Below are 24,293 nucleotides of genomic sequence, written 5' to 3' on the forward strand. Positions count from 1 at the left end.
TTTCTAAGAAATATAATCTTGTTAGGCAACTCTGATGGAATATCAGCTCTGTTTAGTACTTACAATGCCTTGCATTTATCGTAGTTAATAACTAAATCACTTCAAATAGATTAAAATATGCATGATATCCCCATATTTTACCTTCCCCAGGAAAATTGGGCCTGAAAATGCTGTACATTGAATTCCAATATTGATTTATCCATTCTGATTTTTCTAAACCAGTAGAATTAAAAGCATTCCCTATCTTTACAGCCCACAAAGCAATCACAATCTCCATCAAATGAGTCCCCATCTTCTCTCATTCGTTGCTCAGTATGTAGCACTGAAATACAACGTAAAATTTGGAACTAGTATATGTGTAAAGTTGTGGATGCCACAAAAATCTGGGCTAAATATACACTAATGACTGGATGTTAAAAAGTGTTTTTACTCTCAACAAAACCTTATTTCTCACTTTCCCATTTTGTTTAGGGAGGAATTATTTAGAGGGGGGGAGCAGGACTATTTTCATATGCTGCAGTTCCTTCCATTTAAGCATGAAGTGTGGCCCAAATATGAAAGAGGAAAAGAATGTCATCTGATTTTAGCAGCAAAAGCAAAGCTAGGATAAGAATACTGAATAATGTCCCTTATTCACTATCAATCACCACTGGAATTACTCAAAAAGTCAAATTAGCCATTCTTAATTGTATGTTAATAATCCCAATACTGTTTATATTTTAATACTAGCAGGGGGCGTAGAGGAAGAGAATCACTGGGACTAGATTACACAAAGACAAACAGCCTGAAGGGAAACAGTTCCAGTTGCTACCTGGATAAAGTTTTTTTTTCTCTACAGTTAATTGGAGAAATAGATGGTTTTCATTTGAGACTATAGCTCATGAAAAGATTAAACCTCCTTCATGTTGGTCCTATTGACTGGGTAAGTGTATACACAATAAAAAAGATGTCCTTGTTTCTTATTTACTTCCTAGACCTGTCTGTTTAGGGCTTTGAGCAGGGCAACAACCCAGAAGTGATTTGCCATTGTCTTCCAGAATGTCTTTTGACTTCCCAGGCTTAGCTATATCCCTGATACTTCTGGTAGTCCCTTCCAGGTTTCCTAACTAGATCTGAAATAGCTTACTAATGTCAGCTAGATGTGCAATTTAAAACAAAAATAAAAGTTATGAATGCAACTGGGATAATCCTAGTGTGGCCCGGATAAGAAGAAACTGCACACTAAAAAAATATACAAGAAAATATAAACAGTTTGCAAGAAACAGTTTGTGTGTCTCACCCATCATTTAGCAGAATTTTAAGCGTCCCATCTAGTTGCTCTTCAAGTTGCATAGTACTGATACATCTTACAACTTTATGGACAGCATGGTGAGAAATTAAACTTATTGATGCCTCTTTAATAAGGTTTAAATTCAGCACTGTTAATTTATGCTGGTCAAACATAAATGAGCACCAGGCTCATCCAAAACTGGTGATAAACAAAAGAAATAATTCTGCTCCAAGAAGTATTGTAGGCCCACCTCATTAATAGAAATAAATAACAAAAGAGGTACTTATAAACTATTGTAATCCTTTCAGTTGTGGGAACTGATATCTCAGTATTTTTAAAAAGTAGAAGAAAAGTCATGGCACAATATATTTAGTGGCATTTATGGCAATATTGAAATGTCTACTAATACTGCTCAATCTCAGTGCATTATTCCAATGTTATGACTTTATATTCTACATTACTTCTTGCATCTTCCTAAAATTTGTTTGCTTTTGAAGGAATACTATCACAATAGATATGACCAATATTGAATTGCCCTTTGTTCCCACTGAAAATCATTAAGATAAGTGCAAGTATCTTAATATGGATTTACCTCAGTGATTTTTATCACTTTTTCTATTTGGGCATAAAATAAAGTCTCCTATATTAAATTCCTAGAGGATATACAAAAAAGGGACAGATGGCAAATAACTCAACTTACCAAATTAAAAAAAATCTGTATCCAGTAGTAGAGTCACATTGTTCCCCCCCCTCAAAAATTATAAACTCTTGTTCAATTCTAAACATAGCACCATTTGCACTTTTTTATAGATTACTTCCCCCAATCAGAATTACAGTAAACTGCATATAAAAAAACCAAACAAGCCAACTTTATGCTACAGGGAAAAGCAACCATCCCTCTTCCCCAGTCTTTGATATTTTCACTCACACTGCAATAGATTTTCACATGGAAATTGGTTTTGTACAAATCTTGTTCCTTAAACAAGCCATGTTGGTTATATTATTTAATCATCTCAAAAATAATTTTGAAAATTGAAGGTGTATGTTTGCAGTTCAAGGATCTCTTCCTTATGCTCAGGATAATAATGGAACAAGGATTTTCATGTTTCTTCAAACTGCAAGGATGTAAGGGTATAGCTTTAACCAAGAGCTGTTCATCAAAACTCCCTGCATAGAAATATTAACAAACATAAAATAGATATCTAACATATTTTAACTCTCCTTGCCATGCCGATTACTCTACAAAATAAGATGCAAAACAAAAAACTCAAGATTCCAATATTAAATTGACAAGCACCTTCTTTGCATTCTAAAGTGGCACAATCCCAGAGAAATTGTTATCTTGCGAAGATCTATGGCATTGGGCATACTGTACATCATTCTTATACTATTATTACTCTTCTGATCTTGAGTAACTCCCCTAAAGATAACTGATCCTATTTTAGAAGGGAGTAGTTTTTATATGGCAATCACATTCCCCTCTATGTAGCCCAGATGCCCTCTTTCTTCCTTTTACTCTAGAATTATCTTGGAGAAAGTTCAGGAAATTGATGCTGTAGTTGCCTAACAATTGCAGCCTAGATTCTTTCAACAACCAGTGGAGAGAGAAAATACCAATCAATTTTAAGACTAAAGGTGTGACTGGAGATAAGGTAACCAATAAATGCACAGATTAATACACTCTGGGTATTACCATATTTGATCCTCAATAGAAGATGATTCAACCCACCAAGGTCCCTCTTTCCCAGCAACTTTTAATTTGGGTGAACCTGGGAGTTTCCTAGTTGAGCTTCACAATCCAAGAAAATGGCAGAAAAGGCACTCAATGAGTAGTAATCGGGCAGGATATGGAAATCCCACAGTGGGATATGACTGATCTAGATGCTTCTGTGGAGTGGTAGAAGAGCCATCAGGAAATGGGTAGGAGCAAGTCACAATATTGTTGAATATGACCATCCATTTGTGTCCCAATCCCCAAGTTGCTGCAAGGATCTCAAACTGTCCTGTTCCCAGAATCCCTAGGAACTGAATCTTGCCGTCCTTGGCTTCCTGGCGAGAAGAGTTTCCGATGCAGGCTCCACACCCAACGCTAAAAAGAAAAAGCAAATCAGACTCTAGAAATTCATCACAAAATTTAAATATGTCTGTTGAACACCTATTCTTCCCTCTCAAGTATTCAATCCGCACATCTCTACTTTATATTTGAATCTTTAAAATCCACTCTGACCTTATGAAATTTAATATGAGTTTAATTCTTAATACCATTATGCATTAAATAGTACATAGCACTAACCAACATGCAATTAGAAAGCAGCACTTTTTTTTTAGTATCCATAGCATTTCAGCTTGGTTGCTTTCTAACTTGATCTCCTGCAGATGTATTCCATTTCTACTCTCATCAGCTCCAATCAGCATCAGCAAGAGATGATGAAACTCGCAGTCTATAATACTGGAAGGCATCAAGTTGTTCACTATATTACAACAACTCTGCAAGATTGGTTGGTATTTCACATTATCCAGACAGAGGGCTAGAAAACTCAGCTCACACTGTTAGCCATTATGTTAGCCAGCTGCATAGATATTAGAGGAATTTTAAACAGCAATAGTGATATAAAGACAACTGCATGGCAGTGGCACACAGAACAGAGAAGCTATAGGACGGTGGAACACAAAAGGAAGAGCACCTGGACACAGAATCACTCATTTAACAGGGATGAAGCAGACATCCTGAAGTATCCCTGTAATATAGCCTGAAAGAAAGGCTCTTGGGAATATTATGTGCTGCAGCTTTAGGGAAATGGGGATGGCAGGGAGCAGATACAGGAACGGAGTGGGGGGTTGCACAAAGGCAGAAAAGTTTGGCAGGTGGCTGTACCTGGCCGCCCCAACCTCAGAGTGGGGTCACTGGTTCGTCAGCAATGCCAAAGCTCTGGCAAATAAAGAAAAAAAAACAGAAGCCTTCAGGGATAACCTAGTGAGCCCTGGAGAGGAAGGGGTGGAATAGCTGAATCATACTATTTGGAACACAAAATACATAACTCTTCAAATAGCCAGAAGGTACCAGTAGCTGAAAGATGGTCTTTCACAACTTTGTGATGGGACAGAAATGGCAATGGTAGGTGAAAAGACTTGGGGGCACTTTTTCATTCGGGGCAAGTCACATTCTTAGTAATGATTTCTATAATCAACAGATTCAACTGCTAATAATTTCTCTGATTCACAGTATTTCAGGATGCAGGCACTTCTCCCCAGGGAATGAGATGGGGGTCACTTCTAGGTGATGTTGATTATAATGAGATGTCTGGGTTGAGACCCTCCCTCTGTATGTTCTTGAAAGCAAAAGTTAATTCAAGTAGAACGCCAGTCTAGCACAATTTCCCTTTCCCCACATAAAGCCTGAAATAATACAGTGAAGAAAAGGCATCAGATTAATGAAAGAACTCAAATTACAAATCCTATCACCAAAAAACATTTCAACACTGAATAAACTCACCGACTGATGTTGTCCTAAAGCAGAGCTGCTGCCAGGCAGTGAACTTCTCCCCTGCCTAAGTGGTTCATGGTGGCTTGGGGAGGTTCCCTCTGACCCGGAGGTGTGAGCTGAGAGGAACACAGAACATAGTTAAGCACCAGTAGAAGCAACTACTAGTCTCTTGAGAGGGTTGATAGAAGAATAGTGATGCTACCTCTCGGGATGGGCTTGACATCTAAGTCCCATTCCTCTTCCTCAAAGTGGCCAGGGAGTGACAAACCAGGAGGGGGACCAGGGCCAAGGCCCAGAGGAGCTAAGCGCTGAGAAGGGCAGGAGGACAAGCTCATTGAGACACTTGGCTGGGCAGCTGAAGAGAAGTGAGAGGAGGGAGAAAAAAAAAAGAGACAAATATCCAAGGCATTTTGATTCAGTACCCCTGTCCTTGAGAAGACCTCTTCCTCTAGTGTTTGTTCCTATCTCATTAACAGAAAATGTTATTTCAACCATATTTTTGTGGCCTTTCTCCATTTTTAACTCATGTGGGTCAAATAAGGTGGGGAATTTTTTTTTTTTGGTCCACTCTTTGCTTTCTGGTTACAGAGAAAAACGTTCTGAGATTGATCCACCAGTTTTCGCTGTTTGCAGATCTCTTTCCACTCTTCTCTTCCCCGCAATTTTTTTGTTTATAGTGAAGGCAATGGCTACATTTACATAGAGTTAATGCATCACTGCACTGTATGTTCCAGTTTGCTTGTTACTGCTTTTTTCTTATCAGTTCTGAAGCAGCCAACTGCCTGGAATGTATCCATACACATGCAACTCCCCACCCCCTTCAAAAACAAAACAATGGGAATGTATCAAGATTAGGCCTATCTAGAAACCCCCGTCATGATGATGCTGGAAATCAAATGACATCATCAAAAGTGTACCTTTGTTTCAAACTCGCTTGATCACACAAAGTAGCATTTGTTTTGTCTGACAGATCTAGTTCTTTAAACTTACAGGAGTAATGATACTAGAAAACTGCATTGATTGTCTTTCAAAATAAAATTATTGTTAATCTTTGACATAGATTTTATGCAACTTTTTATCACTTTCTTTTCTTTCAAGAAAAAAATATTTTAAGAACCAGAACCCTCCCCGCCAGCAAAACATTCCCCTAGCTGACCATTCTCAGTTAGGCATGCTCATACCTTGTCTCCAGAGGAGTTGGGCTATAATATTTGTCCACTGATGCTTGACTTCAGCAGAGGCCGCTTGCAATGTATAGGCCTGTCGGGATGATCCCCTTCCGAACCAAAGCTCAAAACGTAATCCACTAGAACCAACACTCTCCGTCAATCCCATGGAAGCAGTCTATATGAAGACAGAGGAAACCATAGAAAATGTGGCAGTGTTCACAGTTCATAGTCAAGATGCGATGCAGTTCGATTTTTATTTGTTCTGCAGCTTCAATCAGTTATAACTTATGCAGTAAATCATTATTAAACACATTGCTCACTGCAATATAATGAACCAGGTCTCTGAGTAATTATTGTGGCACCATCTGGAACAGGAAGTAAGTCTACATACAAAGCTGAGACAGGTGATCCTGGAGAAAAGGGATCTTTCTGGTTGGAAAGATCTTTCATCAAGAATTGTAATTTTATTCCCTCTTGTCAGCTGAGCTATTGGTGACTTAATCAGCCCCTTCCTTCCCCCTGCTTTTTATTTTTCTCCCCAATCCTTTTTCCCCACATTTGCAGTGGATTTCAGCTATTTGTCATGAGCAAGTTTGACAATCATGTTTATTTATTGAACGGATAATTAAAGCCATCTCATTCCAGATAACAATTTCATCAGTGTGGATCAAAACAGCCCCAAATGGTACTTCTATCCCTAAAGCCTGGGAAAATATTATTCAACATAATCACTTTACCTACCTGCAAGGCCTGTTTGCAGACATAGCCACCCTCAGCTCCTTTGCATTTGGTAAAGAGTAGCAACTGTTCAAATAGGAAAACATGCCGCTGGCATTTACGGCGTCCAGACAACAGAATGAGTTCACCACGCTGAAGCAATGTCCCTTGTTCTGACAGTCTCATCTGCAAAGGAGCAGGAACACACGTGAAACTAAGGTTGTCATTCCCTCCAGTTCTCAGAAAAGTGAAGAGAGTGTCAGTTCCCCCAATTTGCCCACCAGAATTTTTGTGTTTACTATTAAGCATTTAGAGCTTTGCAAAATCCAAGAAGATCAAGAGTTTGGCAACAGCATAGAACTTTGCAAGTGTCAGAAAAGATTAAACTGGTGGGCTTAGACACGTGGCATAGGAGGAAACGACACACGCACAGTAAGCAGCAGGAAAAATGCAGCACCATGTCATGGAAGCACTCATGTGCTCACCTCGCAGCCTCGGATCTGCTCTATAGCCAGCAGGTCTCTGCCTCGCTGCTCCTGTGACTCCAGCAGTTGCTGGGCCTCCTGTAGGGCTTGGCGGTCAGGCCCCTGCTCGAGCTCACATTCATGTAGAAGTTCACCTAGGAAGCGCCGGTACCGCTCCAGTTGCTCCAGAGGCACCTGCAAAGTGTATGCTATCTGTCCATCCTCACGTGGCTCCATCAGACCTTTCTGCAGGAAAGAGAGGATAAAAGCAGAAGGCTAGAATGAAACACTGGAAACAAACCACTTGGGTATTACCTATTATACCATTGTTTCCTGGAAATCTCATCATCCAGATCTCTACAGTGAATGAAACTATACAAATGTCTCAAAGTCAAGCTTTTTAGGGGAGATGGCCAGCAGGCTGTGCATCATCAAACTCAATGCAACTATAAATATGCCAACTTCAAGGACACCTGATCTAATGAGTAAAAAGGGCCTCTTATGAACAGAAGCAGTTTCTTTAGCAGTTGAGCGATTCATCCGGCCTTTCAAAATAAAAAGGGAAATTCCATCTCTGTCTGCCACGTGGCCGCAGCTCATTTACCTTGCCAGTGCTTCGAAGCAAAGCCAGGGCAGCCTGGAACTTGTGGTGATCTTTGGCATAGATTGCATACAGTTGCAGCTCTTCTCTCTGAAGGTAGGAAAGAGAGAGAGAGAGACAGAGGGGGATAGAGACTCTCTCATTCATCAGTGGAGCAACAGTCAGGCAAATTCCAGGAAAACTAGCTATTGGAACAGAGCAAAATCCTCTCTCTAGCTTGGGGGACAACATATGCTTGTTTTTTCCTTTCTTCCTTCCATTCTTTATAACAGGACAAATGTTACCCCCGAGAAAGCTCAAAACAAGGACTGCCATCTTTCTCTCAGCCTTGATGCTTTTGAATTCCATGCACTAATTATGAAATTAATATTCCTTATAAATGTATTTCCTTGCTAAGTAAAGCTTCGCCTGATAATTTGTATTATCAGACTTTTAAAGTCGCAGGAGAAAACATTTTAATAAAATGATAGGCTCTTTGGGGGAAAAAAGTATTTTTATTAATGGAGAGAAGCAAAAATTTTATAACAGGCATGTAGGTGAAGGTTTCCTGTAGTAGAACAAGAAAACAAAGAACATGGAGAACACAAGAACTAAGGCAAAGTATAATTCTGAGAAAGCAGAAGGGCAACACACTAAATCGAAAGAGACTTTCCCAAACAACTGACCAGAAAGAAAGGCAGTTTGGCCATTATTGTGCTTTCTGAATATCCTTTTAAAAATGAAGATAAAAACCCCATTTTTTTAAAAAAAAAAAGGGAGGGAGCTTTTACTTAGCTTTTCAAAGACGGAAGACCCTGCATTTACTTTGAATCAGACTGATATATCTCCAGGAACACTGGCTGGCTATCCTGCTGCTATATTGAAGACTGAGGTTGTTTACTTATATCACTTTGAGATTTTTTATCCTAGCAGCTCCCTCTGGATATAGTGCAACCATCATAAATATGAACCAGTTGACAAGCATCCCAATTTTTATCATACGACCATGGGGATGTTGCAATGGCCATGTGAAAAACTGTCATAAGCCACTTTTTTTAGTGCCATTATAACTTCAAACGGTCACTAAATTAATGGGAATCATCCTCTACCCAAAGAAGATTTTACCTATTATTAAAGACTTATGTATGGACATTTTAAAAGCCAAGGTGATTCACTGGCACCAGATCCATCCTGAGCTACCATTCTCCTCAATCCAACCTACCACCAGTTGTTGTGGGAAAAATAGGAGGTGGCAATGCTATATTCCCCATTTTCAGCTCCTGTACAAAGGGGGGGGGGGACATAAATTAACAACTAAATAAATATTGTTGATTTTTAAAAAGATGTGACCCTACACACAAAATCTGTTGGGAAGCTATGCTCTCTTCCCTAAACTTTGGTATCACCGAAAGACTCTTAAGTTATAGTGGTTGGAAATGGCAACTCTATATGCTCAGAAGAAATTTCTGCTTCACTGCTACTTCACATATGCCAGAACATTTTTTAAAAGCCTTTCAGAACTAAGAGATGGTCATGTGGTTAAGGAAGCTTTGCCAGTGGATGGGCGAGAAAGGAAGGAAAGAAGGGGGAGGAATTCTGACACAGGAAATGGGTCCCAGCATGCAGCAGGTGGAGTAGCAGCTGAGGAAAGGAAGCACTCACATGGCGCAGGAAGCAGCTGCCAGCGCGTGACGGGTGGCTCATGCACCCCTCCAACTCGCTCAGGAGGAAGCTGGAATGGAAGGCCAGCAGCCGGTCCCGCGTGGCCCGGAGGGCACTGCCCAGGCATCTTAACTCAGCTGTCCAAGCCTGTCCCCCGGGCTCCTGAGACAGAGAGAAGGGCTGGGTAAGGGCACCCACATACTCCCGCTCACACTCCAGCAGCTCAACCAAAAGCTGTTGTTGGACCCTGAGGAGAAAGAAGCAATGGTCACATTCAAAGTCACTCAGCCATACATGAACCATCTGGTGACAGCCAAATCTGTGAAGCGAGGAATGCTACAACGCATCTGGCAACAGAACATCAGTGCAAGGATTATCAGCTGCTTCTTTCCCAGACTGCTCCTCCCCCCCCACCAAAAAACATTGTGCAATCAGTGTTTTGAACCATGCTGCAGATCTATAAATGTATAATTTCATTTTAATTGGTGTGATTCTGGTTCAAAGTGCCTCTAGGTTGTTTTATATATTTAAAATATTTATGTACTGTATCACCTGTCATATGGTATTCCGTACAGTGTTTCTCCAAGCACTATGCAAAATTTAAAATGCATTTGATTGCACTGGGATGTAATCAAAGCATATACATAATAAAGCAGAGAGGAGACTTCAAATCTTGCACAAGTATAATATCTCACTGCTATTCATTAAAGCAGCTCATCATTTTTTAAATTTCTGTGCCAGGATGGGAAAAAGATGTAGCTGCTTTCAGATTAGCAATTAGCTAGCTCTTTAAGATAGCAGCATACTTTTTTAGGTTTGTGCAGAAATCTAAAATGCAATGCTGCTTTAAAGAATAGCAGAGAAGTTCTGCTTTCACCAATACTTTTCTAAACATGTACAATAATAATACAGAATAGGAACATGCAAGACCACCAGGAAATAGTATAAAGGATAGTACTGTAAAATGTTTATTACGTTATGATGGGGCTGACCAGTGTGCTAGCAGATTAACTATTGACAATAGATTTTGGTTACCACAGAGTTGGCAGAATGAAGGATAACTTATATTCTCTCTCAAGGACAGCTCAGTATCAACTTTGCAGAGCAAGCTTCCACAAAAAGATGTGTTAATAACCGAATCTATGACAATGAACTCTTCAGAGGATACTTTTTAGAGGACTAGGTTCCATGTAAATGACAGAGTAACCAAGGTGCAAGGAATCACTTAGGCCATGAAATCCAACTCCCTACTTAATGCTAGAATATAATTTTAACCCTCTCTGAAAGATAGTTGTCTAGCCTTTGCTTGAACATATTTAGTGAAAAAGAATTCACAATTTTTCTGGCCAATTATTTCTGCTCTATTAGGTAGTTTTTTTTCTCTAACGTTCAATTGGAATCTGCCTTATGAGTTGAATTCATTATTTGGTATCCTGCATTCAGGACTTAAATTTTCTTTGGAATGATAATCCTTTCAAGTTATTCTTTCATGCTACCCTATTCTCCCCTCTCATACTTCTCAATCAAACATTTCCAATTCCTTCTATGTCTTTTCTTAAGACTTTATTTGAATTCCCCGAACAACTTCATTGCTCTTATCTGAATGTGTTCCAGTATGTCTGTTTCTTAATGTGGTGCCTAGAGCTGGATACAATACCTGAAGCCTGACTAACACAAATCTAACATGAATTTATGTTCATATTGAGGTGGAAAGAACCATTTAGCCCATCAAGGACAACTCCAATGCTCAGTGCAGGAATCCAAGTAAAACCTCCCCGACAGATATTCATCAAGCTTATGTCTGATAACATCCAGCACAAGGAAGCTCTCTAGATAATTGGTTCTGCTGTGGAATTACTCTTATTGTCTGAGAATTCCCTAGTATTCAGTCAAAATCTTGCTCCCTGCAGCTTAAAAGCCATTATTATACTACCCTCTGAGGTGACAAAGAACAGGTCCGGAAGGGAAGAAGCCATTTAAAGTTTCTGTTCTGGTATCGGAAGCCTCTAGGCAATCAGCAACTTTTTAATCCTACCTTTCTGTTGTGGAACAGCTAAGCAAAAGATAGTCACAAATTCTGTTACACCCTTACTCACCCAAGGCAACGCCTTCTTTCCATGCGAGGTGTGGCCCCCCATGGTGCTTCAGCAACATGAGTTCTGCTGCGTCCCAACAACACATGTTCACGGGGAGAACAGCTCCTGTCTGCCAGTTCCCGGCTGCTTACTTCCAGACCACGTATATGCACGCTAGGGCGACCTGGATCACTCAAGGCTCGTAATGCCAGGTTATTAGCTGGAGATGCAGGTGTTTTAGAAGTGCTGAGAGGTCCCTGGCTTTTCTTCCTGCTGTCTAGGGCATTGCTTCGGCCAGGAGAACAACCAGGGGAGCCCTTGGGGCTGGTAAGTGGCTGGAAGAGAGATGTTAAACTGCAAGAGGAACCAAACTTGCCCCCAAGCAACAAGCCATGCTTAGGTGAAGAAGAAGCACTGATGCTGCATGCACGGGCTCGGGGAACAGAACTGTCTTCGGGCGTGATCTGTGACTTCCTTGAAGATCTAGGGTTTTGTAACAGTTTTTTCTCCAAGGATGTTCCTTCAGCTAGTCCCTCAGCTGGTCTCTGACCCTCTCTCTTCTTTACACTGCTGTCACTAGACAGAAGGCATGTTTTGCCTTCCTGCTGAACCTATGAAGAAAGAGAGATTAGAGGAAAAAGGAACTATGGTCAATCCCAGATGTTGCCTTCACTGTTTCTTTTAGCCAATTTACTAATCCATTGAAATATGTAAGGTGTCCTCCCTTAAACCAGGAGCCTTCCAGCTTTGTGGTCTAGATCTTCCAGGATAGTTAGCAATGGCTGGAACAACGAAAAGCTGATTTAAGCTTTTTTTCAGTTTTTGAGGAAGGCTGAATTCATTCTATCACTGTGGCATTTCTGCCATCACTGGGAAAACCTATCCTCATTCTACCTATCCTACATAATATTTTTCCCCAGTCAGCTAACTCCCAACTCCTAAGAGCCACTTTAACCTCTCACTCATCTCAAGTCTAAAGAAAATTACTGTATTTTTCAGAGTATAAGACGCTCCAAAGTATAAGACGCACCTAGCTTTTGGGGAGGAAAACAAGGGGAAAATATCTGCCTCTGCCTTTCAGTAATTTGCCTCTTTGCAACAAACAGCAAACAGTACAGCCAATATACACTTTGTAGTGTTACATTTCAGACTATACTTGTACAGATGCTGTTACAATTGAAGTGTTTTCTGGAAATACTCTGTTATTTAAAAGAAGATACAATGGCACTGGGCCTTTTCAGATCAAGCATTTATTTTAAAAAGCTTCATTTTGTTAAGCTGTCTAAAACAATAATAAACCAGTCTTTAAAAAAATAAATCTAATAATTTGAACATTCTATAGGCATTTATAGTTCTCCTTCCAGCAAACAGCCTGCTTAGCACAAGAAAAAAAAATCTGCCTCTGCCTCCCAGTAATTTCCACTTTCAATTTCTCCCGATCTTCAGCTGTTTCAGGCTGCTGAGATTACTATAGCTCAGTGATGACGAACCTTTTTTTTACGGCGTGCCAGAATTGCGCACACGCTCGCTACTGCACTACCCCCCGCATGCCCACTCAATTCCCCACCCAACTGCGCATGCGCAAGTCTCACACACACATACCGCATCCCCCCCATGCTCTGGGGGCTTTCCTGAAGCCTGGGGAGGGCAAAAATGGCCTCCCTGCCCTCCTAGATGCCCTCTGGAAGCCAGAAACAGGTCATTTCCGAACTTCCAGTTGGCCCTTTGGGGCCGTTTTTTGTCCTCTCCGGCCTTTGGAAGCTTTCCTCAAGCCATTTCTGGCTTCTGGAGGGCCTCCGGGAGGCCATTTTTGCTTCAGGAGATGGTGGTTGTGAGCCTTGGGGCTCCTGGGCAGCCGATGTGCACAGGGCGCTGGGCTGGTTCCAGTTGCAAAATGTCAGAAAATTCCCCATTTTGCAAACGGCTCCCAAAGAGAATGAAGCGGGCGTCGGCGCTTCTTCCAAAAGCCGAGGGTCCGGCTCCTCTTCCTCAGCTGTTGGAAGAGCGCTGTGCCCGTTTCATTCTTTTTGGGAGCCACTTTTTGCCGCAGTGCGAGACAAGCACTGCTGGGGAGAAATCAGCAGGAGGGGGAGAAGAACACAAACTTCTGCTAGGGATGCTTTCTCCCCCCCTCTCCCCCTGATCTCTCCCCGGCAGTGCTCGCCTCATGTGGCAGCAAGGTGTGGGTGTGGGTGTGTGTAAGGGGGGCTGGCTGGGACCGATCAGCTGAGAGGCTGGCAAAGAAGCGGCTCTAGGAGGAAGAAGGCAGGGATGCTGGCTGGCATTCGCTTCCCGTACTTTTTGCTGCCGCCGCCCCAGCACAACAGAGCATTAATGCCCCCTCCCTGCTGGTTGCAGCCCAGGCCCCGCCTGTCCTGCTTACTGAAAGTGGCGAGGAGCAAGCCACGAGGAGCAGTAAGGGAAATGAGCGCCGGCCACTATCCCTGCCTTCTTCCTCCGAGAGCCGCGGCAGTGGGGAAGACTTCTTTGCCAGCCTCTCAGGTGATCGGCCTCATCCAGCCCATTACTTACACACACACACACACACACACACACACACACACACTGCTTGTTGCCATGTGATACGAGCGCTGCTGGGGAGAAATCTGGGAGGGGGAGAAGAAAACAAACTTCTGCTAAGGATGGCCTTCTCCCCCCTCTCCCCCTGACCACAGCTCTGCTCTGCTAAGTGACAGCCGGGATCCCCTCTCCACGTCTTTTGGCATGCGGGGCCCTTGCTCTTCATGTTGGTGTTTTTTGTGCACCAGGAACCAGATCACCAAACGGCCAACGCGCATGTGCATGCTGAAAAGAAGATCATTTTCCTGGCTTGCGCATGCGCACCAGGTGGCTTCTCTTCTGTTTTCTGGCATGCCAATGCACGTAAAGACCAGCTGGCTGCTGCGCCCGAACCCGGAAGAGCAACTGGTGATGGCTCCATGAGTCAGAGGGAATGGCTCTGCATGCCACTTCTGGCACGCGTGCCATAGGTTCGCCATCACGGCTATGGCTTATCGCAGCCTTGCAAGCCCTCGTTTGCTGCCATGAGATAAATTGCTGGGAGGCAGAGGCCAAAGAGTTGGGGCCAGTGGGTGGGTGGGGCTACGTTCAATGTATAAGACGCACCCAAATTTTCACCCTCTTAGGGGGGGGGAAATGTGCGTCTTATACTCCGAAACATACGGTAGGCTTTTGAGGTGACAGTCTCCACAGCCATTCATCTAATTCAACAATCCCCAGCAAGAAGTCTCAGGATTTGAAGAAGTCATAAGCCTTGACTGCTCATGAGTGTATTAGCAAGATTATTAAAATATTAAGGAAAGGAAAACTTTGATCCTAGAATTTTTCCTTTCCATTTGGGGAGAATAACTGCCTAGCTTCATTTTTTTTAAAGTTCCTATAGTGGATACAAACTTTAGGTCTAATTATTTCCTTTGTTTAATTACATTCACTATAGCCAACTCGTCCCAGAGAAACAAATCTTAGTAATTAATTACCTGTAGGTTTTTCTTCTCCTGCTGCAATAACTCAAGGCACCGGTTGCTGAGTTGGACAAGTCCATGAAGGGCTTCATCTACCTCTTGATAGAGCCTTGTGGCATCCACAGCTTGATTACTACAAGATGGGGAAAAGATTTCTTTGGGGCAACACAACATTTAAAAAAAGCATTTGCTCAAAAGGAACAAATTAATCCCAGACACGACCCACTTGGACATAATGAATTAATTTCCAAATGCTGATGAATTACAATTCCCAGCAGCTCTCACCAGACTCTCCAATGTATCCTAGGTCACAAACAGTTGGGGGGAGAGACACCAACTGCCCACTGCTTGTGTTTTAAAGGGCAAATGTGAGAAGAATGTTTTTAGAAAAGCATTCAGATAAACATCCAGCAAGAGTTATCTAAATAATTCTTCATTATCTATGAAGAACAAAGGCCGAGGATATGGAATTGGCTGGAAATTCAATATATTTCTAGGCTAGAGTGCTGGGGTGCTTACAAGGGTATTTTGTAGTAGTTTTTTTTTTTCTGAAGGCTTAAAACAAGGCAAATGTTGTTGCCTCTCCACCTCCCTTCTTATGCTTTAGGAACAAACTGCAGTCATCTGCTAATGTTTATAATACCTTCTTAATGGACTTTGAAAAACAATTCTTGTTTTTCATAGGAAAAGAATTTCTGTAACTGCCCTATTAAGATAAGAAGCAAAAGGCAAAGCAGTATATCCCACAACAGAAATGTAGATGGAAAAATATTCAGATAAAATATTAGTACTTCAGCTGACTTACTATGGTGGCTATACCCATGTAACCAAGAAATTGTTTTCATTATGGCAAGTTGTCAAACTGCCATTCCAGCCTACACATAAAGTAGCAAATACAAACACCTCTTGATATCACTTTATTATACAAATTCACTGCATAGGAGAGCTCACTGTAGAATAGTGAAGAGTACTTAAAGAGTTCTTGGGATTTTTCATCCACAGGTAATTTTATATACCTTAGATAACCAAAAGGAATGTGGAATGTTTTAGAAAAGGAAGCAAAGAGCATCTGCACTATTACTGTACAAGTAGTCCTTGACTTACAACCACAGTTGAACCCAAAATTTATGCTGCTAAGTGAAACATTTGTAAAGTTTTACAACTTAGAGTTTTGCCCCATTTGTGACTTTTCTTGCCACGGTTGTTAAGTGAATTATAACAGCTGTTAAGTTAGGAATATTGTTGTTAAGTGAATCTGGCTTCGCCATTGACTTTGCTTGTCAGGAGGACACAAAATGACACATGAACCTGGGCCATTGCAACGGTCATAAATATGAACCAGTTGCCAAGCACCCGAGTTTTGATCACGTGACCATGGGGATGCTGCAACAGTCGTTAAGTGTGAAAAATGATCATAAGTCACTTTTTTCAATGCCATTGTAACTTAAAACGGTCACTAAATGAACTGTTGTACGTCAAGGACTACCTGTATTATTTTCTCAAGCTGGTCCTCACCTGCAAGGTCCCGATGGAGAAAGCCGTGCCAGCAAGGAGCCTCCCCGGCGCTGGAGCTCCAGTAAACGAGGCTCTGAAAGCAATTTCTGCATGGTGTCCTGGTGCAAGGTGATTTGAGTTGACAGTTCCTACAAAGATAAAAGGCTACAGATGATAACACAGCAAAGGGGTAATATACAGGGCCAACAAAATGAGAAGTGTTCTCCCACAAAGACTGAAAATTAACAAGCCTCTGTAAAAGAACCCCACTGCTTTGTACATTCTATGCTTTAAAGATTAATGAATTTGCCATAGTTGTATTATTTTTCTTGTTTCGTTTGGTCACAGGGAACAGCGGACATCAATACAAATTCCACTTGGAAAAATACTTCCAATGAATGACCTGGTTCTTGTGAGTAAAGACTTATTTTTCACTGAGATGGCAAACATTAGTTGGCTTGTACCACTTCCAATTGAAAATGTGGTTCTTAGTACTGACTGCCTCTTCACTGTTAATAAAAATAGTTCTTTCTTTAAGAAGACTACAATTTTATATGCCAGACATCTTTATTCTGTTTCTTTGAAGAATGTACCGCATGATTCTTAACCATAAAAGCCAGCCTGGTGTCTTTAGGCCACTCACTCTCTCATCCCAACCCAACTCATTTGTAAAAATAATAAAGGTTATTTGTAAAAATAATAAAGGTGAGGTACAATAAATAAGCACGGGAATAAATAAATCTTGCGGTCTAAAGGGGTAGAGCTCAGCAATTCTACTACTACTACTGTGAGAAATGGTTTGAACTTATGAATGTGGAAATATATTGGTGAGGCTCTACAGCAGAGGTCTTCAAACTTGGCAACTTTAAGACTTGTGAACGTCAACTTTCAGAATTCTCCAGCCAGCTGCTGGCTGGAGAATTTTGGGAATTGAAGCCCATAAGTCTTAAAGTTGCCAAGTTTGAAGACTTCTATTCTGCAGGGAGTAGCTACAGAAGATCTTAGAAAGTTTTTTTTTTCTGGTGGGACAGATGGAGCTTCTTTAGAGTCATCAGATTTTTATTGGGATTCAATGCAGAATAAATGAAGTATGTGCAAGATTATTAGGAATGATTCAATTATCTGTTCTGTCCAATTTTGGATGCTCACTGCAACTATCATGTGAGTAGTCAGACTAATAAGATGTGACAAGCATGCTATCTGCAACACAGACAGTATATCATTCACCAGTCTGATAAGAAGAGGAATTGGATAAGAAGATAAAATGGGAAGAAGGGGAAAAGAAAGTATTGGAAGGATAAAATGATCAAAAGAAAGGTGTTCTCTAATGCAGGAGTCCCCAGGCCGTGGACCAGTACTAGTCCATGGCCTGTTAGGAACCGGGTCGTGCAAGCAGCAAGAAAGAAAGCAAAGCTTCATCTGCTCATGTGCCGGATTTAGGTTGCAGATTAAACCATTCCCCCTTCCCATCTATGGAAAAATTGTCTTCCATGAAACTGGTCCCTGGTGCCAGAAAGGTTGCGGACCGCTGCTCTAAGGAGTATATGTGTGAGACCCAAGAGCAGTTGTCCTAGGATCTCATGCCTGGCAGCACAATTGAATGTAAATGATTTATAATAGGCTACAGTACAATTTTATTCAGAAATGAGGTTTACTATGTTCAGCATGATTTGCTTTAAAGCAATATGAATCCAGTTGCAAGACCAAGAATTTATGATACTGTATATTTATGAATTTGTAAGAGCAAACCCTACTCCCTACTAGCACTGATGTTACCTAGTTTGGTAATGAAAACAGAAAAAGAAAAGACCCAAGCTCAGAAAGCCACAAGGCCCCCACAATTCAACCCTGATTTACCTGTATTCTCTTCTATTGGTATTTATCATAAAGTCATAAACAGATACATGTATCCATACAACTTATTGTGTATCATTAAAATGTGTACTTGTATGGTTTCTCATTTCTCATTTTATACTTTTGCTACTTTTAGTGAAAAACAGCCACAAGTACACATATTGCTGATTTCAAATAACCCAAACTCCTGCTAAAGTGTCTTTGTTTAAAAGCTAACTATTCAGATACTTAATTATTGTGTCACTGTAAAGAGAATTAAAACAATCTTCCATTACACATTTTCGTACAGTATATTGGAGAAGAAAACAGAGGAATCTACCTTAGGCTGCTTCTAAATATATCCATGCGCATAAAATGTCTGAAATCTCATACCATTTGGAGCAACATTTTGGGAAATATTAGTGGTCTCATGTGAGTTGTGAAAACTGCTCAGGATTGATTGAATGATATTTGAGTAAATTTTAAAATAGTATTGTTATCTTTGAATTTCTGAATATCCCATAAGCTATTTAGAGTGTTGGTAAATATTTTGGTCCTGGGAGGTGCTTTTTGTCCACTTTTTAAATGTATATTAGTTTAGAGCAACTGACTCAGTTCTCTAGCACTTACTTTCACTAATGAACTCCCTCAACTGGGAGATTACTCAGAGAGAGAAGCAAGAGTGAAAACTGGTATCCTATGATGACTACTGCTGCAACTCTATTCCAAGTACTAGCAAGAGGAGAGGCTACTTCTCATTGCATAATTCAATTGCATAACCTCATAGCTTCTGTATACATATCACATGGGTTTACCTCCTGACTTGACGCTGTTCCCACTGCGTTGAGGTGGTCACTGGCTTCACACACAGTCTGGAGAACACCACAGCAGAGATCTTGTAGTTGTTCAAGAGCCTGGTTAGATACAAAGATGGAAGAAGGGAAGATCCAATTGTTTTATGGAAGCAGAGAGTTACAATATATTTTAATAAAGAACTAACATTATAAGAATGTCCAAGTTAGAACTACATCTGAAGTGGATGGTAAGATATGCTGAAAATTAAAGCATCTATAATATAAAAGTTATATATGGAAGGCGGAAACATTAACTACATATTCTTGAAGGAAAAAGGCAGGAAAGCTTCTTGCAGGAAATGAGAGAGGCTGCTTTAGTTCTTGGATCAATTCTTTGCGTCAACATAAGGTCCACTCATTACTATTTTCCCCATACCTGATGTTCTCTAACCCATTTGGGTGGCGAGTAGCTCAGAGTCCCACCTAGCACTGGAGTCAACTGATCCAAGGCCACATAATGTGGAAGTTCATACAGCAAAAGAAGCCGGATTTCCTGCAGGATAAGGAAACTGAATCAGATACAAAGAGTTTCCAAATTCCTTTTCAATAATATCCAATATCTTGTCATCACTCTTCCTTACCTCAGCCATGAACCCTAGGTCAAGGCTAGACCTAAAGTGATGTTAGAAATAGTTAGTAACATCATAATATTTGAAGGACAAAAGTACACAATGAAATGTTTATTTTGTCCAGGGAAAAGTGTATTTTTTCTTTGTGCAACAACTTGCATAATAGAAACAATACTTCTTTCCTCCTCACCGCTAACTCTTAATATTATTTGCATGCATACATATATTTCTTTTTTGCTATATCCTCCAAATTGTTTAAGGGAGTAGATACACAACTCTATCAATCCATTGATTTGATGTAGGAAAGTATTAAATAAAATATACACAGGGATCCTATGAACTAAATTTGGTTAATAAGACCCAGTTCATACACTTCGGTCTAGAGTATGCCCAGAGGTTTATGTAATCACATAATCATAAGTTACCTCCTCCCTGTATCATTAGGTTTCAGTGCAATTTCAGCCAAAAACTTACCATCCCTAAAGCAGAAAATAATACATTGTACAGCTTTTTCTTCATTATCAGATAAAGGCATTATTGACGAAATGTCTCGACTGGATAGAAAGGTAGAGCTAAATAAACAGTAAATTGCATTTCAGATGGCCAAGAGTTTGTAAGTTTCTTTATCAGTCCAGTTTTTCTATAGTGGACTTGCCTCCAGTTAACATGTAGATTCTCACCATGGCAAAGCATACATTAACCAGAATTATTGAAAAAATTACAGTTAGCTGGACTGCACAACATGCTAAACCAGGGGTACCCAACCCTTGGGCCATGATCCGCTACCAGGACATGGCCCATTCGGAACCAGGTTACACAAGTGGCAGGCGAGTGCGCAATTGCATGTAGTTCCACTTACACAAGTGGGGGGGGAGCAAGTGCACAAAGTTCCATTTGCGTGAGCAGCGGGCACTTGTCACTTGTGCAAACGGAGCAACATGCATGCGTGCACTTGCCCACCGCTCAGGCAGAAACATTCTCTTTCCCCTTCTGGCGCCACCACTAGTCCGCAAAGCCAGAAAGGTTGTGGACTGCTGTAGTAAACCTTCAGCCACTGTTTGTACCAAACTCTAAATCCAATCAAACCACATCACAGTTTAGTAAAATGTGTAACCCCACCCAGTGTTATCAAATGACCATCCCATGAGACATTGTTACATGTACAAAAAGGAGCAAAGTTTCAGTCACTCAGTTGTGACTGCCATCTTGATTTTGATCAGGACTCCCTCATGCCTCTAACCATGACCTAGATATCTTCCCCTGCCCCTATTCTCCCTTCTTCTTCAGCAAAATTCCTCCAGGAAACAGTTTTCAGTGGAAACCCAGAGTTCTTACCACAGCAGGTTCTAGGGTCAATTCCTCTTCATGCGGTACAAAACGATCATCAGATGGTAAGATCACCAGCAGCTGACTGATGGGAGTTGGTGTAGTCTCCTAAATAATAAAAGGTTTTGCTTCACAGGCTCATAAAAGTTGCATACAACAGTCAGAAGCAAAAGGGAGGGAATTCTGTTTTACAGAGCCAGAAAGTAAGGCAAGGGAAGGTACCTTGTTCTCCAATATCTTTTTCTGGCCCACACTCATGTAAGTTCAGTTCTCCTCTCCCCACCCAGCCAGGCTGCTAAGCTACAAAGGTTGGAGACTGCTGATCTAAGGCTTAGCATGGTTTCCATTATAAAACAATGAAAGCTTTTGGGGGGTTTTCCGGCTACCACCATTTTGTTGCTTATTTTGATGGCATAAATCATATCAAAATCACTCTAATGCATAGAGTTTATATCCCATCCTTCCTGAGTGTTATTTAGTGACATAAATAACACTCAGGAGCATAAAAACATGCTCTTTAAGTTCATATTTTGAAGTTATTACAAATGTACTATTTTATTAAAATGGTAAATAGACCCTCAGGCTGCTCACTGAGGGCCAAAAAAAAAACTTCAGGTTCACTTTCCCAACTTTGGTGTCATTCATATGCACTGGTTTGCATTTCCCATCATCCCCAATTAGAACTATAGGGAGAAGGGAAAGGCAGCTGAGTCAGGATGATACCTGGAATGCTCTTAATGCTGGCAGCAATACGGGGGCCTGGAAGGCCCAGTCATCCACATGGCTTAAGTCCAACAGCACTGTCAGCCCAAGAATCTTTAGTTCTTGCCTGGAACACAGGTGGAAAAAAAACAAGACATGTAGAATTGCTTTCTTTTCAGCATCAGGTTTGCCAGTTTGGCTTAACATAACACTTATCAAAGAGGCCAAATCATAGGAAAATTGGGCAAAATAATTTATCTGGAGGCATCTCTAAGAGCTTTTGTATGAGAGGGGGGAGGGAGGGAGAAGAGATTGAGATTTATTCTCACTTTGTAAAGTTTTGTCAGGTGTATAGAATTTTATCATAAATGTATGCAATGGTCAGAATGGTGGAACGCGGTGGCTCAGTGGCTAAGAGGCTGAGCTTGTCAATCAGAAAGGTTGGCAGTTCGACAATTCGAATCCCTAGTGCCGCGTAATGGAGTGACTCCCGTTACTTGTCACAGCTTCTGACAACCTAGCAGTTCAAAAGCATGTAAAAATGCAAGTAGAAAAATAGGGATAATCTTCGGTGGGAAAATAGCAGAGTTCCATGCGCCTCTGGCATTTAGTCATGCCTGCCACATGACCACGGAGACGTCTTCGGACAGCGCTGACTCTTCAGCTTTGAAACGGAGATGAGCACCACCCCCTAGAGTCAGGAATGACTAGCACACAGTTGTGAGGGGAACCTTTACCTTTTACCTTACCATTCTATTTATAAATGGCTTCTAACTGAGGTAGTCGCTAAATAGGGAGTGTGTGTAATTATCAAACCTGTTACAAAGTACAAAATCAACAATTGGATATAGAATTATAATAAGGGCGATAATAAATATAATGAATATGGGTAAATCTTAACAAATCAGAATTTTCACTCCAGTAACAAATATGGTAGCCAATATACTCCCTAAAATTTAAAATAACCTTGAATATTATTGTCTATTACTATATAATCTTGATTATTACTATATCTATGGTGTGGATATTAATAATTCTATGTTATTTATTTGAAAAATTAAATGACTGCCTATTCTACTGTATTATATTATGCAACATAATCTGCTAAGAAACACATAAATAAAAATTAAAACTCCAATTTACTTTAATCAAAGATAGTGCGGCAACCTATACAGAGGAAAAATATTTAGCTCATTTTCATAACTGCTATATTCTACTAGCTTATAAATAACCTCTTCCAAACAAGAAAGCTCAAAGGCATTTTTAGTATTTGGGGTCAAAACCACCATCATTTGCAAACAAAACACTTTTAAGCTAATTGGATTCTTAATGGCTTCCCATGGCAGCTTCCTGACAGTTCTGATTTTATGAGAAGAATTTCCTGAATTTTTCACCTGCCTCAATGAATTACTTCAGTCTTTTGGAAGGGAGCCTTGACTGCTTCATCTGAAGACAATTTGATATTTACAGCTATTGCATCAGTTGGACTGATCTAGTGGATTTTTAGCTGGATTTTGGCAAGGCAACTTCCTTTAATAAACTAGTTAACTTTGCTGCCTGTGACAAGGGACAAACAGCATTCTGACTAAGCAAGGAGCTAAGTAGCTAAAAGCCTTAAGATAAGGTAACATACAGCAGCAGCCTCTTACTCTATATATCTCGGCATTCCTCATTTATCATGCTATCATCTCTGGGTTAACAAATGCTAGAACATAGCAGAATCAGATCAAAGTATATTGTCAGCATCTTGTTAGTGATGTGTGTGGCTTGAACTACTTTCGTCTCTAAACTCTGACATTGGTAATGATGACAAGAGAAGGTAATGAATCCAGACTGCAATACAGTCACTGTCACTAAGACTCAGGAGGAACAATTCTGGAGAAAGACTGACAGCAGCATCCCAGCAATTGTTCCTTGAGGCTGTTATCTCCTTTTTGTCTCATTTTGTTTTTTGTCAGGTAATTTTTGTTACCTGAGAAGTGAGTGCATGTATCTTAAGGTATTAACCAGATCCTCTTGTCCTGGAGGCAACTCATCCTGAAGAGGCTGGGGCACTATGGTCAGCAAGGAATGGCCAGCCTTGTCTATTCCTCCTAGTGTGGAGAGAAACAGAAGGAAAATATAAGCTTTAAGACATAACTTTATCCCAAATTGCAATGCTTCTGGCATCTACTCCAGTAAACACAAAACAAGAGTTGGCTTCCCGGTTACCAAACCTCACAGTTAGGGCCAAAACAGTCTGAATTCAGCAGCCATTCACATGACCACTCCCAGACATTCAGAATTTGCAACAAAGGAGTGCATGGAAAGAACTACATTCCTACCAACCACACTCGATGAATTACGATCTCTAGTGCTTTATAAGATTTAAACCACTTGTAGGATTTTTTCCAATTCTCCACAAATAGTCTTTGCTGGGTGCATCAGATTGTTGCAAACCACAAAAAGAATTGCACAACAAATGGAACAGCACCACATGACCATTTATTTATATGACTTGGGTTACCACTTTATAAAAAGTGCATATCTATCATACACCATTAATAACATGGCTGACACTCTCCAAAATAAAAATAAAAAAACCCAATGAATTTCACTTGAGCATTTATGCA

General features: G+C 40.7%; 1 protein-coding gene across 5 annotated transcripts in view; it reads right to left on the minus strand.

The window, feature by feature from the left end:
* Positions 1-1,638: 1,638 nt before the first annotated feature.
* The window catches only part of ARHGEF40 (Rho guanine nucleotide exchange factor 40), a 43,226-nt gene continuing 20,571 nt past the window's right edge, over positions 1,639-24,293 (minus strand). The window contains exons 4-20 of one of the 5 annotated variants that reach the window (XM_081932449.1): positions 23,654-23,774; positions 21,703-21,808; positions 20,989-21,087; positions 19,461-19,577; positions 19,046-19,144; positions 16,419-16,546; positions 14,919-15,036; positions 11,443-12,032; positions 9,347-9,593; positions 7,709-7,795; positions 7,126-7,350; positions 6,665-6,826; positions 5,936-6,098; positions 4,957-5,109; positions 4,764-4,870; positions 4,146-4,199; positions 1,639-3,359 (exon numbers count right to left, since the gene is read on the minus strand). In XM_081932449.1, the coding sequence (XP_081788575.1) occupies positions 4,161-4,199; positions 4,764-4,870; positions 4,957-5,109; positions 5,936-6,098; positions 6,665-6,826; positions 7,126-7,350; positions 7,709-7,795; positions 9,347-9,593; positions 11,443-12,032; positions 14,919-15,036; positions 16,419-16,546; positions 19,046-19,144; positions 19,461-19,577; positions 20,989-21,087; positions 21,703-21,808; positions 23,654-23,774 (2,561 nt within the window). In that variant the 3' untranslated portion in view covers positions 1,639-3,359; positions 4,146-4,160. The remainder of the gene's footprint in view (positions 3,360-4,145; positions 4,200-4,763; positions 4,871-4,956; positions 5,110-5,935; positions 6,099-6,664; positions 6,827-7,125; positions 7,351-7,708; positions 7,796-9,346; positions 9,594-11,442; positions 12,033-14,918; positions 15,037-16,418; positions 16,547-19,045; positions 19,145-19,460; positions 19,578-20,988; positions 21,088-21,702; positions 21,809-23,653; positions 23,775-24,293) is intronic. The other 4 variants (XM_081932452.1, XM_081932448.1, XM_081932450.1 and 1 more) reach the window with 4 other exon arrangements.

Source organism: Natrix helvetica (assembly GCF_964273705.1).
Source record: "Natrix helvetica genome assembly, chromosome: Z".
Lineage (NCBI taxonomy): Eukaryota > Metazoa > Chordata > Lepidosauria > Squamata > Natricidae > Natrix > Natrix helvetica.